General features: G+C 48.8%; 1 protein-coding gene across 3 annotated transcripts in view; it reads left to right on the forward strand.

Moving 5' to 3' along the window:
- The window catches only part of VIT (vitrin), a 36,980-nt gene that overhangs the window by 18,948 nt on the left and 1,802 nt on the right, over positions 1-16,230 (forward strand). For 2 of the 3 annotated variants that reach the window (XM_075497401.1, XM_075497402.1), the window contains exons 9-16: positions 524-562; positions 663-719; positions 1,361-1,423; positions 6,084-6,131; positions 10,729-10,791; positions 13,527-13,674; positions 13,876-13,979; positions 14,488-14,714. In XM_075497401.1, coding sequence (XP_075353516.1) covers positions 524-562; positions 663-719; positions 1,361-1,423; positions 6,084-6,131; positions 10,729-10,791; positions 13,527-13,674; positions 13,876-13,979; positions 14,488-14,714 — 749 coding nt within the window. The remainder of the gene's footprint in view (positions 1-523; positions 563-662; positions 720-1,360; positions 1,424-6,083; positions 6,132-10,728; positions 10,792-13,526; positions 13,675-13,875; positions 13,980-14,487; positions 14,715-16,230) is intronic. The other variant, XM_075497403.1, reaches the window with a different exon arrangement.

Raw genomic sequence — 16,230 nt, forward strand, 5'->3', positions numbered from 1 at the left:
ATTCTCCCACATTATTTTTGTCATTGGCTCATTATTTACAGTCTGCCTGCTTGCTTGTGTCCACTCACTCTCTGCAGAGAGGGTAGTGTCTGGTCTGGGGGGGTGTTTTGGGTTTGGGCCTTTTTTTAACCTTCCTTACACAACCAGCACAATTGGATGGTACTGAAATAGAAATAAACATAGATAACCAGTGTGAGTGAGAGAAGGGAACTTATAAGGGAAAGCAAACAACAGCAGTAACGACAAACCTTTTAAATGCAGGCCAGAGACCTGTAATATTCATAACTGAAGGGAGTGTTAACTAGGCTAATCTATACAACAGACAGAGCAAGGCAATCCTTTTTTTAAGCTGGCTCAAAATATACAGAGTTAACATCTGAGAACATATATTAATGAAAACTCTCTATATATGAACCATTAACTCTGACAGCTATAAAATGAGACTCAGTGACAAAGCCAGGTAGCAGTAGTCCTGAACCAAACACGGTATAAATCACACTTTTCTGTTCTGATGTCTACTTAGGACAGGTTCAGGCTGCGCAAGGAAGAGGACAGAATACAGGTATGTCTTAAATTAATAATAACTAGTAATTTGTATTGCTAGAATACTAGAAACCCTTGTGTTTGAGTTACACGTACTAACCAATATAATATTTTCAAAGCATTCAGGGGCACTTCCACCTCTGCAAGCAACAGGAATGTTTTACGACCCAGTACAGGTAAAGGCACTACAATCCCTTCTCTAATTCCTCCCCATAGCTAGTTCCACCACTCGCATCTACTGAGTCACGCAGTAACACACTGTTTTTCACTCCTAACCACATTTGTAGCAGGATGCAGTGAGAGCAGATATCACACTGGTTATCGCGTGAGAATAGTGCAACTTATAGGAAAAAAAAGAAACAGGAATAATTACAATTAGAATTGTTCTCAAAATAGTATTCTAAAACCATTTATAAAGGTCTTTTACAGCATTTGCTGTTGCAAAATGAGAAGGGAACTTTGTGTCTGTGTATGTTTGGGGGCTGAAGGCCTGACCCTGAGAGGAGGTGTGTGCTTTCAGGTTCCAGGCCCCGGGCACGATCAGCGTCTCAGGACCCACTACCACTTGTTCCAGTGCACAGGTGTATAGCTACACTGCACAGCACCTACTAACACTTAAACTCTTTTCTTCTGCTTCTACCCACCTCTTTCAGCTTTTACATTCCAATTTTTTTAAATCCATAGTTTCCATCTTCCTTTTCCATTTGGTTTGAAAACGTGCAGAAAGACAGTTCGGGGCCACCGCATCCCTTGCAATCGTGTTTCTCTCTCCTGGCCCGCCGTGTCTAACCTCTCGTCTCTTTGTCGGACCATGCAGGTATTCAGCGCCAAGAGCCTGTTGCTGCCTTCCGGAGGGCCGCTGGCTCTCCAGCCCACCTGGGTGAGCAAGATTGCTAGCAGCAGATTTTCTGCTCTCTTTCTTAGTTTTAGCAACCCAAAATTAGCCCTCGAGCAGTACCGCAGATTGTTTTCATGTGTCCTGGAGGAGGACCAGGGCAAGCCTCACGCACTGAATGCCAACTAGCAGCTTCCTGAATGTGAAAGGCAAAGGACAGCTCGGTCACTGGCAAGCTGTTGTTTCAGGCCGTGGGAATCAACATCTACCGCACTGTTTGCCATTTTCCTTATTTGTTAGTCAAAATTAGGAACAAAAAAACAGCTCTGTGCGGGCTATCAGGTCTTTGGAGCTAAATGTTCTGTTCCCGTTGTTCCCAGGAGCCTCCAAGCTGACTGCAACCGAGGAGGTTGCCTTTAATACCGAGTGTAGAAACATCACCTGTAGTTTCTTTCCTCCCTGGCTGTGCAATTCACCATCCCTCACCAGGAAGCAGCCCCGTCAGCAGGCGCTCTGCAAGGCCACTGGCAACTTCCCGGGGTTCCAGAGCGCTCTGTGCACACACAAACGCTAACTCTCCCTTGACAGGACAGCAAAGTTTCTCAGAGACGGATTTTGCCCGGGAGCAGCCAGAGCGGGGCGAGGGATGGGAGCCGGGGTGGCAGCAAGGGCTGCCTCTCCCTGACAGGGGCTGCAGACCCACAGAGCCCCAAGAAGAGCAGAACGGGTCCAGCAGTGGTACCTGGGGCCAGCCGACAGCCCAGGCTGCCAGGCGAGTCCCCAGCCGTGAGGCAGGTCTGACCAACTGAGGCAGGACCCCAGACCAGCAAGGCAAGGTCAGGATCAGGATAGCAAGGTACAAGCCTAGGCACAGATGCAAGGAGCAAAGGCAGGGGTATGCGCTCACATGCTGTCCCCGAGAAGCACGGGTGGAGGCCCCCACAGATGCTTCCCACAGCCCTTTCTCACACACAGCCCTTGCTCGCTCTTGCGCCCAGGCCTGGGCCAGGGCGACAGAGCTGTGCTGCGGTGCAGCTGGCCTCGAGCGCAGCAGCCAGACGCCCTGGGGAGGGAGAGGCTGCAGAGCCTGAGGGGGACCCGGGGCCCTGAGGGAGACCCAGGGCCCTGAGGGCTTTGGTGAGAGCTGGGAAGCACGGGAGGAGTACTGCGAGAGGAGGGAGCAAAGGGGTTGTTGATGTTGAGGTTAGAGGGCGTTATTATGCAGTAGGACTTTCTGGATAATACGGGCCAAGTAAGTTTACCCAGCAATCTCCCCATCAAAATGATAATTTGTACTCGACCTAGTTGCAGCATATTCAAAATGGATACGCTCCTCCTAAGAGTTACTCTGTTCCCTCACTTTTATGCCTCTCCTTGTTTCAGTCTCCTTCTCTTCCCTCTGGTTTACATTCGTGTTTGTCTTTCTCATATCCTTTTGGCCATACCCATGTGCCAGCCATTTCTTTTTTTTGTAATCTCACCGTTCTTGTGCTCCCCTGACTCCCTTTGCCCTTGTCAAAATCCAGTGCCCACCTTTAGAGGGGAGGCAGCGGGGCAATATTTGCCTGTGCAGAGCAGCAGAGCAAGTATGGAGCCTGTGAACGTGCCAGTCATGGCAATGCGCTAATTACGTGACAGCACATCTAGGGCAGGGATAGCCTGAGGTGACAGACCTGCCTTCCTGGCAGGGCTGACCTGGGAAGAGCCATAACATCTGGACTAAAGGATGTGCTGGCTCATCCTCAGGCTGGCCAAATCTTTGCCAGAGAAGCAGGGGAACACAGTGCTTGAGTCTTGTTTAAATCAAAGTCAGAGTTTGACCCCACCTAATTGCTTAAGGCATCTTAAGGTCCCCCCAAAGGTGATTACAAAGCACAAATTTTCCATCGTGAATGATTCTGTTTTCTCCGTCACAGAACAAGAAGGGGAAAACCCACAAACATGCATTTGCTATATTCCCAATGAGTCCTGATCTTTTTTCAGCCCAGGTTTTGGCAGCTCAGATGTGTTGCTTCCAAGCAGCCAATTTTTGTAACGATCAAAGGGAAATTCCTGAACAACTCCTTGCTTTCTTGGAAAGGAGAGTTGTTTTTCTTGATCCTACCAAGCGTGTGCATACTGCTCTGCAAACAACAGCGATCAGTTCTGCGGGTTTGGCCGGGCTGTCGAGGAGCTTCCTCTTCATCGGCTCAGGTTAGCAAAAGGGCGTGCTGGGAAAGCACCCACCCCGAAACTGCACACCGGTTGCCTGTGCAGCTTCTCACTGCACATTCTTCAGAAGGTCCCAACTCTTCCAAGCTCTTGACAACGCACAGCAACTCTCTTGAAATCCCATACTCACTTGGCCCAGAATTTTTTCAAGACAGTTATACTGAAGAGTTGTGGTGGTGGTGTCTTCCTTTTTTTAAAAGACCGGTCTTGAAGTATTTTAAAAATCAACCCTTGATTTTTATGGGCACCATCAAGTGGAAAAAAAAAAAAAAGCCCTAGCTACTTACAAGAATAATCATTTCCTTTTCAGATACACATTTCATTGAGAGCTTGCTTTGTTATGTGTCTAGGACTACATGCAAGAAATAGAGCTTTTGCCTGGATTTACGGGTCACTCAGAAAGCTGTATATTCTGCATATTTGCAGCCAGCTACCCAAAATCCTTGGCACTTATCTAGTGCTTTTCTTCATTAAGAAGGAAAAAACAGGGGCTTTCTCACCACAAAAAGTTTTAAAAGGGTATGAGCCATGAGAAGACTGCTCAAAGCAGCAATAGGCAGCCCTCACCCATAGGGATCTGGACAGACTACAGCACCCGTGGTCATCTGAGTTGAAGTAGTTCTTGAGAAGAGCGAATCTAGAAAAACTTCAGCGTTGCTCTTACTGACAAAAAGCAGTCTTTTCCTGGAGTTACCAAAAAGCATCTGCCTGTCTTTTTTTGAGCGTAAACAGTGAGAGAAGTTAGAGGAGCCTGTGCTGCAGTCACTGAGGATAGTCCCTGGCAATGAGCTGGCAGCAGACGCAGACCTGTGATAAGTGGGACAGGCACGTTCCCTTGCTCGTGTCCTTCAGCTCACATCCCTGCTAACGAAGAAGAGCTTGTAGATCTTTGCACCTTTTCCTCCTGCAACTCACAGAGCAACACGTTTATACAGAAGTCTCAAGAAATGCAGGGTCGTCTTCATGATTTGCTCCTTGGCTGGTTTTTTCAGCTGGTGAGGCTGAAAAGTAGCTTCATATGAATCTTTTATTTTCGCAGTCCCTGGACACTTCTCTGCCCCAGGAGGGTGAAGCACACCTTTTGAGATTATCTATTCACAAGCTAGTCTCACTGAAATCTGTTGTTCTTCTCAGTGACAGCATTCAGGAGATACGTTGGCCACTCTGGTAACAAATGAGCACCAGCTCTTCTCCATGGATAGGGTCCTCCTGCTCTGCAACCAGCACCCCTAGCTCCAGTTGCTGCTGTTTCCTCATGACTCTGCTGAGGGATGTACAAAATTCTGGCAAACGACCCTGCCCAGGTGGATGATAAACTAAGAATATTCCTCCTGTCTTTCCTCCTGTTTCCCTCCCCGTTACCCAGGCCTGCCCTTCCTTCACCCTCCTTCTCCTCCTAAGCAAAATCACAGCAAAACTTCTGTGTATATCATGACCGACTTCTCAGCCCTTTGTTTTCCTCAGTTTTTAGATTCTTCATAGGGTGTCTAAACAGTGCTCAGCATAAGGAGGGAAAGGGGTCTGGAAAAATCACCTTAGGAATGAAATGTGACGGGGTTCTTCCTACCCTAAGGGAGACGACACATCTTATGCAGCCATCTGTCTCATGCAACAGGTCTCCCTCCCAAAGAGAACCTGATAGCTCCTCGCTGGGTTGGCAACCTAAGGGCAAGGTCAGTGCTCTCACTAGGCTGGAGGACACAGGCAAGCCCATGACTTTTTCCAAACCTACGCTGTGGTTCACCCACCGGCTCTAGTCAAGAGCACACCAGCTGCCAGTCTGGGTATGGAACTCGGGCAATGAGCAAAACTCAATGGGCCTGATATAAATGTCTTTGTAAACCACTCTGAACAAACCTGGAGATGGACTGTCAGGGGCCAAGGATCTCACCAGTGCTCCTTGGTACTGTTCTTGTCCCAGTCTGCTGCAAGGGCTTTCACCTGGCTGTAACCCAGAGCAAAACATCACTTTTTGGGAAAGCTCTTCAGCAGGCTCCAAAAACAAAGACACTTTGAGGTTTATTTATGAAAGCAGCAATTTTGATTAAGTTTTCCATGCCTGATAGGCTGCAAGCAAAATGTAGACAAGTTCTTTGTGTTTGGATGGGTTGAGGGGATAGAAAAATCCATAGATGCTTGTACATACTTGCAGATTTTCAGTGGAAAACAATCTAAGCCAAGCAAAAGTATACGGAAGTCAGTATACTTGCCTCAGTATCAATGCAATTTAGAGGAACAAGACCAAAAGAGATCTAAAGAGGCGTACTTAAAATCATACAAAAGATTAGTGCTGTGGAGGCAGTGATACGAGGCTCTTAAATATGGCTTGAAACGTGCGCATAAAGGTTTCCCGTTTTACTGATTTCCTTAGGTCCTAGTTGTTAATGATAATTCACTGTATGACTTGACCTTTCTAAATTGAGTCAGAGCTTTGTAATCTCTAGTAATTCCATTATTTTCAGTAATAATTTTTCTTCTCTTTCATGTGTGAAAGCAATGGAAACAGACTTGTGGAAACCTGGATTGAGCCTTTTTGACACAGGTAAATATTTAAAGCATCCAGTAACTAGCATGGGAATAGTTGGTTTCCATCACACATGGGGAAAGCTAACTCTATTCACCAGGCCCGTGACATTGCTGATAACAATCTCATTTTAAGGAGTAATTACAGTATTTAAAATTATAAACGAGGTATATAGTTTACATCTTAGTAGTTAAAATTATTCTGTGCTTGCATCAGTCTCAAGTTCCTGCCTAAAAGAGGAGCAGAACAGATGAGCTCTGGAAAGAGTTGGCAGCTACACTGCAGGAAAGGGGTTCTAACTACTGAAATCCATTTGTAAATAAGAAGGTATTTTGGGAATGCCACAGTTGGGATAGCAGTCTAGAGGTGCAATCAGTGAAGAAGACGACAGATTATTCTGATGTCAATGTACTTAGGAAAGACATTCAGATAAGAAAAGGAGGGTCTAAGCTGAGTGTAAAGAATAATGAGCATCACTGAAATTTTCTGACATTTTAGCCTTAAAAACTGACAATATGGAGAAGACAACACTCTTATAGTTACTGGTGAGTGAAGGAAAAAAAAAACCCTACATTTGTAGCAGGCTCAAGTAGCAACAAGACCAAGACTTGCACAACCCTTAATCAGGAGCAGTTACCAACTGCAGATTCTACAAGTTCGATATTTAAGGGATCCCTTTCCTCAGGAACATTTAAAGCACACTACACAAACTACAGGCTGATTTATTACAGGGTACTCTCTCTCTTATGAGGGGCTGGACCATCCAGATGAAGATGTCTTTTCTATCACCGGTTTTGTTGCTGGAGAGGGCTGTGCTGATGGCCCTTGTAAAGACCATTCCCTCGAACACTCTGCTTGCTTCAAAGCTGCGGCGTGACTAATCCTTGCACTGGCTGTGACCAGCAGCACAGCCCATACGCATTAGCTTGCAAATCCAGTGTCAGCAGCCACCGTCAAAATTTGCATCATCCCAAACATGAACAGATCTCCCTTCTCCAGCAGCAGCAGTCTGAGCCACAGAGAGGAGGTGTCTCTATCTGCTGTAGCTTAAGCCTTCGGTGTGCTTATTTAGAAGGAGCTACAGCACGAGGGCCAGGGGTGCAGAGGGGTATTTTGAGGCAGAAAATGACAGATTGCATTAAATGCAATGAGAGGTTGGGCATGGGGGAAGGGCTGTTGTATTAATAGTTTCTCAGTAACTGAAGTGCCTGCGTAGACTAGTGTGATAAACTCTGATGAATTCAGATTGTCACTTCAAAGGAATCGTTTCTAGCGTGGATGTAGTCACTGCTGTCTTACTTAAATGAATGGGAAGTTTAATCAGCATGGACAGCTGTGACAATCAGTGAAGGGAACTTTAATTAGCATGGAGTGGACTGCCCATGCAGCGAGTTGAAATTCCCATGGCAATAACAACATTAAATTGGACTGGCAGAACAAGGAGGCCCATAGAGCCTGACCACCTCCTCAGTTAGTTGGGGAAGATTATTTGGTGGGTGACCTTATTGTTACACTAAGCACAAATCAGCCAGCTGACCCACAGCCTTCAACAACTGGTAATTGCACCGGCAAATAAAAATGAAATAGCCTACACTTGGGTTTTCCATACCGACAAAGCTCATGTCAGCTGTATGCCTGGGTAAGGAATACAGATGTTATTGGATGCAGGTAAATGCATGAGGCAGATAACTATGAATTAGCTTCCCTATACAATTTAATTGCTAAAACGAATGGCACATGTTAATAGCTAATTTCACTATGGTGTTAAATCCACCTACTTTCTGTTCTGCAAATAAGGCAAGTAGGGGGAACTGCACATATGGGATACCAAGCTGGCACATGTGAGGTATGTGGTGTGCAGGCTGCAGGATGAAGCATGGCTTTGGTCTATTACTGAGAAACTGTTATGTGCCCATGTAATTAAAGCCTGTACTGGAACGTACACAGTCAGGAGGGCAAGCTGCCGACTGTTTCAGGTTTTAAAGAAAAAACCACAATCATTCTCATCCATGTGGTTGACAAAGAGGGGCTATGTACGGGTTCAAGTCATTGCTTCCTTTGTCTCTCTCTCTCTCTCATGTCGCCCACAACCTCTGCGTCAGATAAACCCACCATAAGCCAGTGCTGCCAGCAAAAAGAGCCGTCGTGCCTCCCAGCCACCCTCTGCCCAGGCCTGCATGGCCGGAGGGTGAGCTGCCTCAGGGAGCTGGTCCAGCCCATCATTAACCTTTTCTTTCTTCCCAGTTTAATTCCTCTCTTTCCCCCCTCTCCTTGCACCCCGCCGACACCGGGCAGGCACAGGAGCAAGGCAGGAGGGTGCCTGGCGAGAGGAGGGCTCTGCCTTTGGGCGGTGCGGCTGGTTTGCACCACCTGAAAGCTTCCGTGGGACTGTCCCTGCAGGCATTTACACACAGGCAAAGCAAGGGCAAAGAGCGGCATTGCCCAATCATACTGGTGAGCTTTTCCTCTCCCAGGTTTGGGAGGCCGTGGCTGCTGGTGGAGCAGCAGGGTCACCCGACACGAGTGCACAGCCCAACCTCAGCCTGCAAGAAACACCTGGCCCTGTGGCCACTTCCTTCAAAGTGCTCGCCTGCAGCTCCTGCTCCTTTGCTTTACTTTGCCTGGCTGCTAAACCGCCCTCCTTTGCATTTATCCAAGGAGCAGCCATGGACACACATCAGCCTAAGCCCAAAATTCACTCTCCTCCTCTAACTCCGTCCTGTTTCCCCTCCCTGCGCCACCGCTGCTCGCACCTCGTGCCACCGGAGCCTCCCCAGGCCACACTCGTGCCCCTCCGTGCCTGCAGCTGCTGGGCTTGCTCCCATCAAGTGTTTCTCCAGTTAAAATACCCCTCGGTCACCCGTGCCCACGGTGCCTCACACGGCAGAGGGTTTATCTCTCGGGAGCAGCAGCTGCACCTGTACAGGATTTGCCTGTGCCCCTCCTCAGGCCAAAGGCAGATTTGGTCCCTGGCAGCGAGATTTCAGGCCTGAGACAGGTCAGAAATGTTTGCTGCAGCAGGTGTCACTGGACAGAGCTGTTTTGCATCCCTCCTGTTCCAAAACCATCACTTTTCCTCAGTCAGGAGCCAGTGCCCAGCCTCAGGCAGTGCTGCCCCAGCTCTGCCTCCCCCGCCCAAACGGGGCTCCTGCGGGCAAGCGCACACTACGTAACTAGAACGGAAACAGGAGTGGTGATGGAGGGAGCTGGAGCTGGCGTTTCCCCCCATTTTCTTGGCTGTTTTCTGCATTATTATGGCTTGGTCATTAATAGCTTCAGCAACCAGCTCAGGCAGTGCATGCGCTCAGAGCTGTTACACCTCCCGTCATATTTTGGTGGTGACCTTCACTGATGTCCCTCTGCCGCCTGCTCTCTCTACGTACAGTGCTGCTCTCGGGCTTGGCTTGCTCGTGCCTGGCTGCTGTGGAGGGACAAACTCTGTCGCACCTACTAATTTCATCTTTTTTCTGTATTAAGCTCACACTTTCTAAAGGTACCTTTTTACTGTCTCTCTGAAGTCTTTCGTCAGCTTATTTGGTGATGAAGATTTAAAGAAGCCTTCCTCCTTTTTTTACAAAAATGAATACGCAGTTTACAAAAATAAGAAGCCATTCTGCTGTTCTTTTGACCAACTGCTTCCTTGGTGAGCGTTCAGTTTGGGGCTTGTCTGATCATTGCTGTCTCTCCTGAGGATTATCCCAGCTAAATCCCCTTAATCTTGTCATGCTGTAATGAAAAGAAATAGCTCTTTGCCCTTCCTCAGGAGGGAGATGCTGTACTGTAGGAGACTCTCACCAGACATTCAAGTCATGAGTGAAGTTCAGCATTTTCAAACCTTCTGACGCCAGCCCGATGATGCCCTGTGAGTCAATGCATCTCACAAGGACATAAACTCATGTTCCCAAGGCTGCTGCTATCCAAATATCTCAGTTGGGGTCTCAGCTAACATCCACTAGTGACCCGTGAGACTGTTTCCCATGACTTGACTGTAGCTCTCTGCTACCATTTACCCTGTTTCTTTTGTGCTTTCCAAAATAACCCAGTGCTCCGGGGGCACCTGAGGAGCTGTGGCTTCCATTGCTTCCCCAGCTGCAACACAGTGGGGTGAGTCGCTGCCCGTGCCTTCCTCTCCAGACAGAAAAGCAACACGCGAAATCTGTCGCTTGTCTGCTTTGGGCGTTGTGCAGCTCGTTGTAAAGCATGGGTGAAGCACGGCGAGCCAGCGGTGTGGCAGCGCCGGTTCTCTCGGGGGCAAAGCGCTGGGACGTCACCACCCCGCACCATGGCCACCAGCCTCTGCACCTGAGGAACCCTCTACTTGTGCATGCTGCTCTCAAGCGCTTGCAGCGAGGGGACTGACTGGCAAAGGGCAGTCAAAATCAGTGCTTGGAGAGATTTTGGTGGCACTTCTAGAAATGCCTCCACTCGTTTTTTATCCTAGAAGCAACGTAGGTGGAAAAAGGTACGCTCCCAGGATGTGCTCCCCACACTCATTTCCCTCCCACGCCAACCCTCAGGCCCGGGGGACTCCGCAGCCACCCCACCACCTGCTTCCTTCCAGAGCGAGGGCAGCCCCCGAGCACACACTGATGGAGCCTTTCCTTCCTTTCTCTAGGCTTCAGTTCAAAGGAAGAATTGAATCCGAAGCCACTGGAGTCCATCTCCCAGGGGAACCCAAGTACGTACTTCAGAATTAATTTCATAATTAAGCGATACCATTTTATTAATTACACGTTGCTAGAATGCATTCACATTAAATAGCAAAAGGCAAGTTTTCAAGAAAGCCTAAGAAACTTGAGGAACGCATTTTTCCCTTGCAGAGGAACAGCGAGCGCTCTCCGCCGGCCCCTCTCATACGCGTAATTGGTTTTTGCTTCTACAGGGAATGAAATAACAGCCAAGATTCAGCTTACCTGGGCAGGGAGATGGTGGCTGCTCACCGCTACCTCTTCCCGGGCAGTATCAGCTCCACGTTCCTGGGGCGCAGGGCTTCACTCAGGGACTTCAATGGCGGAGGACAGCAAACCAACGTGTTGCGGCCGGGGTTAGATAAGCGAGCCCTGCTGACCAGAGCAGGCTCCCGTGGCTACGCTGAGTGCAGGCACCCTTCCCACAGCAGTGGGTGGGAGGGAAGGAAACCACCTGAGAAAGGGACCCGGCGCCCGCTGCAGCAAGGAGGGAGGATGCAGAGGGAGCATCGAGGATCCCTCAGCCGGGGATGGAGATGTAGGGTCCCCTGCTCTGAAAAGGAAATCTTCTACAGCCCTTTATAATTAAAGGCAGATTCGCCCATTAACTAATCTTTAGATGGGGCCCAGAGTAGGAGAAAGAGAAAGCAAGCTCTGAGTGGAGAGACAGGGTCATCTGCCACCTCCGCATGGGAAGCCGCCCTGGAGAGGGGGCTTCACCCTCCCACCGGCACCCGGGTCCTCTCTTGCCCATCCTCCAGCAGCTGAATGCCGTCTCTCGCAGAACTGGCATTTCAAGGACTCTTTACATTAACTACTGAACCAAATGTCTATATTGTTCCCAGGCACTCCTCCTAATACTTAAAAGTATTTTTTTCCCTATCAAAGATGTCAAATACACCTAAAACTGATACAGAAATAAGGGAAAGAAGAAGAAAAGGGGCAGGATCTGCCCTACAGACCCAATTGCACTGCAGGAAAGCAGAGCTGATTGTAGCAGAGACACAGGCAAGCACAGCTGTGTTTCCAGCGGTTGAGCTGAGATAAGGCACACCAGAATCGAAACTCTCATCCTGCTGATACTTCTAGGACCATAAAAGCTATAACTCAGATCTTGCCTCCCTGCAAATCGGAAAGCGCTCAGCTCCCTACAGAGCACCTTTAGCCTGTGCTCTTGCAGAGTCCCACTCATGTCCCAGCGCCAAAATACTCCTGCTGTCTGTATCCTCCCCAGAAATTAAGTCTGTATATAAGTGTATGTAAATCTTTGCTTGCTCAGACCCTGCTGGCTAACAAACTTTCCACATATAGACCACATGGCGTAGCTCCCTTTGAAGGACAGGAAATTCAGGAAAACTTGGCCGTTAATTGAGGTATTATTTGTTGTGGGTTCCCGGCCTTGCCTCACGATCTGCTGTGAACGAACACGGTTCTCAGTCACGCTTCTATAATTCAGCATTATTAAAATTAGAAAAACAGACAGCTACAGGAGAAAAAATTGAAGGTAATGAGATGGGAGGCAGTTGCATAAGCCAGTAAGAACAATTGGCGCTTTGTAGCCTTCGGGCTACCTAATGATTGAAACACACTATTTTGGACAGTCTGATTGGTAGGAGGCATCATCGGAGGGAAATCAAGAGATGGGGATGACCCTGACGCCGGAGGGGGAAAATGTTAATTAGCGCTCTAGTTAAGCCAAATTTTGATCCCGCTCCTGGTCACAGTCCAACCGATGAATGTTTCGCCACTAACTTGCAGAGATGTAAAAGCAGGCTAGCAGTGATGAAGACAGCGTTTGCAGAAGCACAAAGATGAGGTTCATCTGTGTAATTAGAGGGAAGAGTTTGTTTGGGTGCAGGCGTAGCTTTTCTGGAATATTGCTTTCAGCCCAGAGAGGCAACACACAACAGCAGGCTGCTGCTGCTGCACACACAGATACGAGCCTACAGCTACATGTGAAAAGAGCCCCTGCTCAGCCTGAACACACCAAGCGAAATCATCATCCCCGATGTTAGCTCCAGCCCAAAATTAAGCTGCTGAACGATTCTCGCTCAGAAGCACAGAGTGGCCAGGATTGCCGTCAGCAGCTCCTTGAAGAGACCCCACCATGTCCTTTGCCCCAAGGCACATCCCAGGCATCACACATTCAGGGAACTGCGTGGGTCTTCCCTCCCTTCTGAGCAGCATTAACAGTGTGTGGAGAACTGTTCCTGTTATGTCTATTATACCTATTAAGCCCACAAAAGCTTAACTAAGGAAATCCCTGTAGTCTGTGCTCTGCAGGTGGCCAGACCCCCAAATCCAAGGGTCACGTCTGACTTTGCAACCTCTCATCACCTCTGGGCTGTGAATAAAGCGGGCCGAGCCCAAGCCACGGTTCTGAGGGCACAGGACACGAGCCAGCTTGCTCCTGCGTGGCTGACCGCTCCCCCCTAGCCCCCAAACGCGGTGCTCCCAGACTGACCCCTGGGGACAGCTTCTTGCCCTTTTGTCACCCAGCTGGGCTTGGAAGTTGTAAGGGAGAAAATCATGCCAAGGACCGTGTTTACCAATGAGCAGGACAGACTTGAGCCCCCAGCTGTGACTCGTCCTTGTCAAAGGCTTTGTGGCTTGCGCAGCAGGACAAGTCGCTGGATGCAGACTTTTTAGGCCTTTGCTCCTCACAAGAAGCACAGCTATCAGAAAGGACTAAAAATATTTTCCGTGTTTCTGTGTCTCTCCTCAGATTGCAAGGTTGATTTGTCCTTCTTGATGGACGGGAGCTGGAGCATCGGTAAACGCCGCTTTCAGCTCCAGAAGCAGTTCCTCGGTAACGTGGCTCAAGCCCTTGGTATCGGCAGCGCTGGTCCTCTGATGGGCATCGTTCAGTACGGGTAGGAGCTTCTCGTGCAGCTACTCCCGTTGCCGCGGGGCACGACTGCGCACTCTGGCAGCTGCAGCTCTGCGGCTGACGGGTGCTAAAGGTCTCACTCCAGCTCGCACTCAGGAGCTGGGTAGCACAGACGGGGCCTACAGCTTTTGTATTTTTGCATGTGAAGCAAAAAACTGACAATTGCTCTCATTTCTTCTTTCAGTGATGACCCTTCCACAGAATTTAACTTAAAAACTTACACCAACTCCAAGGACCTAAGAAATGCAATTGAGAAAATCCCACAGAAAGGTGGACTTTCCAACGTTGGTAGGTGATGGGGCTGCTTGCACGTCTTCAGCTCACGGAGGGCTCCAGAGCCTGGGCTGTAGTGAGCCCACACCTCCTCACTGGGTACGGAGGCTGTGACAGAATGGTGCTCGGTGCTAGGGCAGGGCTGGCGAGGGGGTACCGCTCCCACCGTGACCTGCCTGTGTTGGTGCAGGGTGCTGCAAGTCCATCGCAAGCGGACAGGATTTACCTTTCTCCTCACAGGCAGGTCCCACCGACATGCTGGGGATCCTTGCTAACCCTGCTTGTCACCCCTAGCCCCTCTGGGGCACAGGGAGGGGGCAGAGGGGGTTCAGTGCAGGAGGGCTCAGGAGGCACTGGCACCGGCAGCAGCGACCTCCCCTCCTGCTCACACAGCCACAGCTTTCCCCAGCTCTTGGCAGGGCTCCGACACTTGAATCAGCCCTCTGCCTAACATTTCGTGAGATATTATCAGGCAGAGTGCTTCCAGACCTGTAACTCACCCTCATCTCCTCTTTTATTCCAGGGAAGGCACTTTCATTTGTTAACAAAAACTTCTTTTCGGATGCTAATGGAAACCGAGGTGGAGCACCCAATGTGGTTGTAGTGATGGTGGACGGGTGGCCTACCGACCAAGTGGAGGAGGCCTCCAGGCTGGCCAGAGAATCAGGGATCAACATTTTCTTTGTCACTATTGAAGCAGCTGCTGAAAGTGAGCAGCAGAACGTTATCGAACCAAACTTTGTGGACAAGGTACTTACTGGGCTGGGCTCTGGCTGGGAGTTTGGCTCTGGCTACATTTTCCAAGCTGTTTCATTCAGGGCATTTCCCTTTCCTTCTTACCACTTACGGTTATTTCTTGTCCTGCATATACTGTCTTGAGGTCTCCTGTACAAAGAGCCAGGCAGCAATGCTGAAGTCAGAAAGGGGATGACGTCAGTGAAGTTCTGGTTTGAGGTGCATCATGGAGCAAATGGCTTTCTACTGACTAAACATTGGCACAAACCTGCAGTCATATTGAAACGAGAGGTTTTCCAAACATACAGTAGCATGACAAAGCAAAATTGCAGCCAGAGCTTTCACGAGCCTCCTATGCATCTCCCACCCGGCAACTTAATGTCAGTGTTGCATTTACAAACAGGTCCCACACATGCAAATGTTGGGACACTCCCAACACAGGCACATCCCAGTTGTTCAGCTATACTGGATAACTCAAACATTTTGTTTCCACTGTTGATCTGATATGGGTTATTTTTCTGTTATTTGTTTCTACGGCTATGGGCTTCATGGTAGCTCTTGGAAAAAGAATAAATCCCTGCCATGTGCAGCAAAAAAAAGAGAACACAAGCCTTGAACGATTTGTATTTGGCACTAATGGTAGCTGCCTGCTCAACAATGCTTCAGGGCAAGCTGGCCCTCAGTTACGGCAGGAGGTATCTGCCAAGTGCCAGACCAGGCTGGGCTCAGGAAGCAGGGTCAAGTTATCTGGTATTTTCAGAAAACAGATTCCCATCTGAGCTGTGTCACTCTGCCATGAAATAATCTCCCATGAGTTTCAGAGCTGCTCCACAGAGCTGCACTGTCTCCGGTCAGCGTTTAATTGGATTGTAGCCTCCTTTGCATTTAATGTTTTTCAAAGGGTAAAGCTACAGTGAGTCTCTGCAAACCTGCCAGGGACATGGCAGAATTGGGAGTAGGGTGGGTTCAGAATAGGAAGGTAAAGAGGGAACAGTGACTTGATACTGCTGCATTGTAACACTAAAATGGCAGCAAGACAGTAAGAACAAATGAGAGCAGGACATGGTGAGGAGCCCAGACTGGTGGGAACTGTAACTCCCTTGGTGCTGTTAGGCTTTATGCAAGTCAAGACCAGGCACCAAGAAAATAGTGCCTCGGTCTTTTAAAACACTCAGAAACAGACACAAAAAGTTGATAGATAAAGCCTGGCTTAACAAAACATTCTTACCCAGAGACCTGAGGCATTAGCATTTAGAAGGCGCTAAAGCCAAGGACAATTTGATCCAGCCTGTCCCCACCACTCCCCCCACTTGACTTCTCCCACTCCCTCTTCTATGCCACCCCTACTTCCTACCCACACTCACCACAGAAGCCTCCCGCAGATCTGCTCCCTACAAGTATTCAGTTATAAAAATTAATGATTTTTTTTTTTTACTATTTGCCAGAGCCAGCACAATGGGGAATCTTTATGGGCTTTTTGCATTTTCACCAAAATTGCCTGAATTTTTTTCTGCTTAGAAGGGTATGAGCC

The sequence above is a fragment of the Mycteria americana genome, chromosome 3 (assembly GCF_035582795.1).
Source record: "Mycteria americana isolate JAX WOST 10 ecotype Jacksonville Zoo and Gardens chromosome 3, USCA_MyAme_1.0, whole genome shotgun sequence".
In the NCBI taxonomy this organism is placed as follows: Eukaryota; Metazoa; Chordata; class Aves; order Ciconiiformes; family Ciconiidae; genus Mycteria; species Mycteria americana.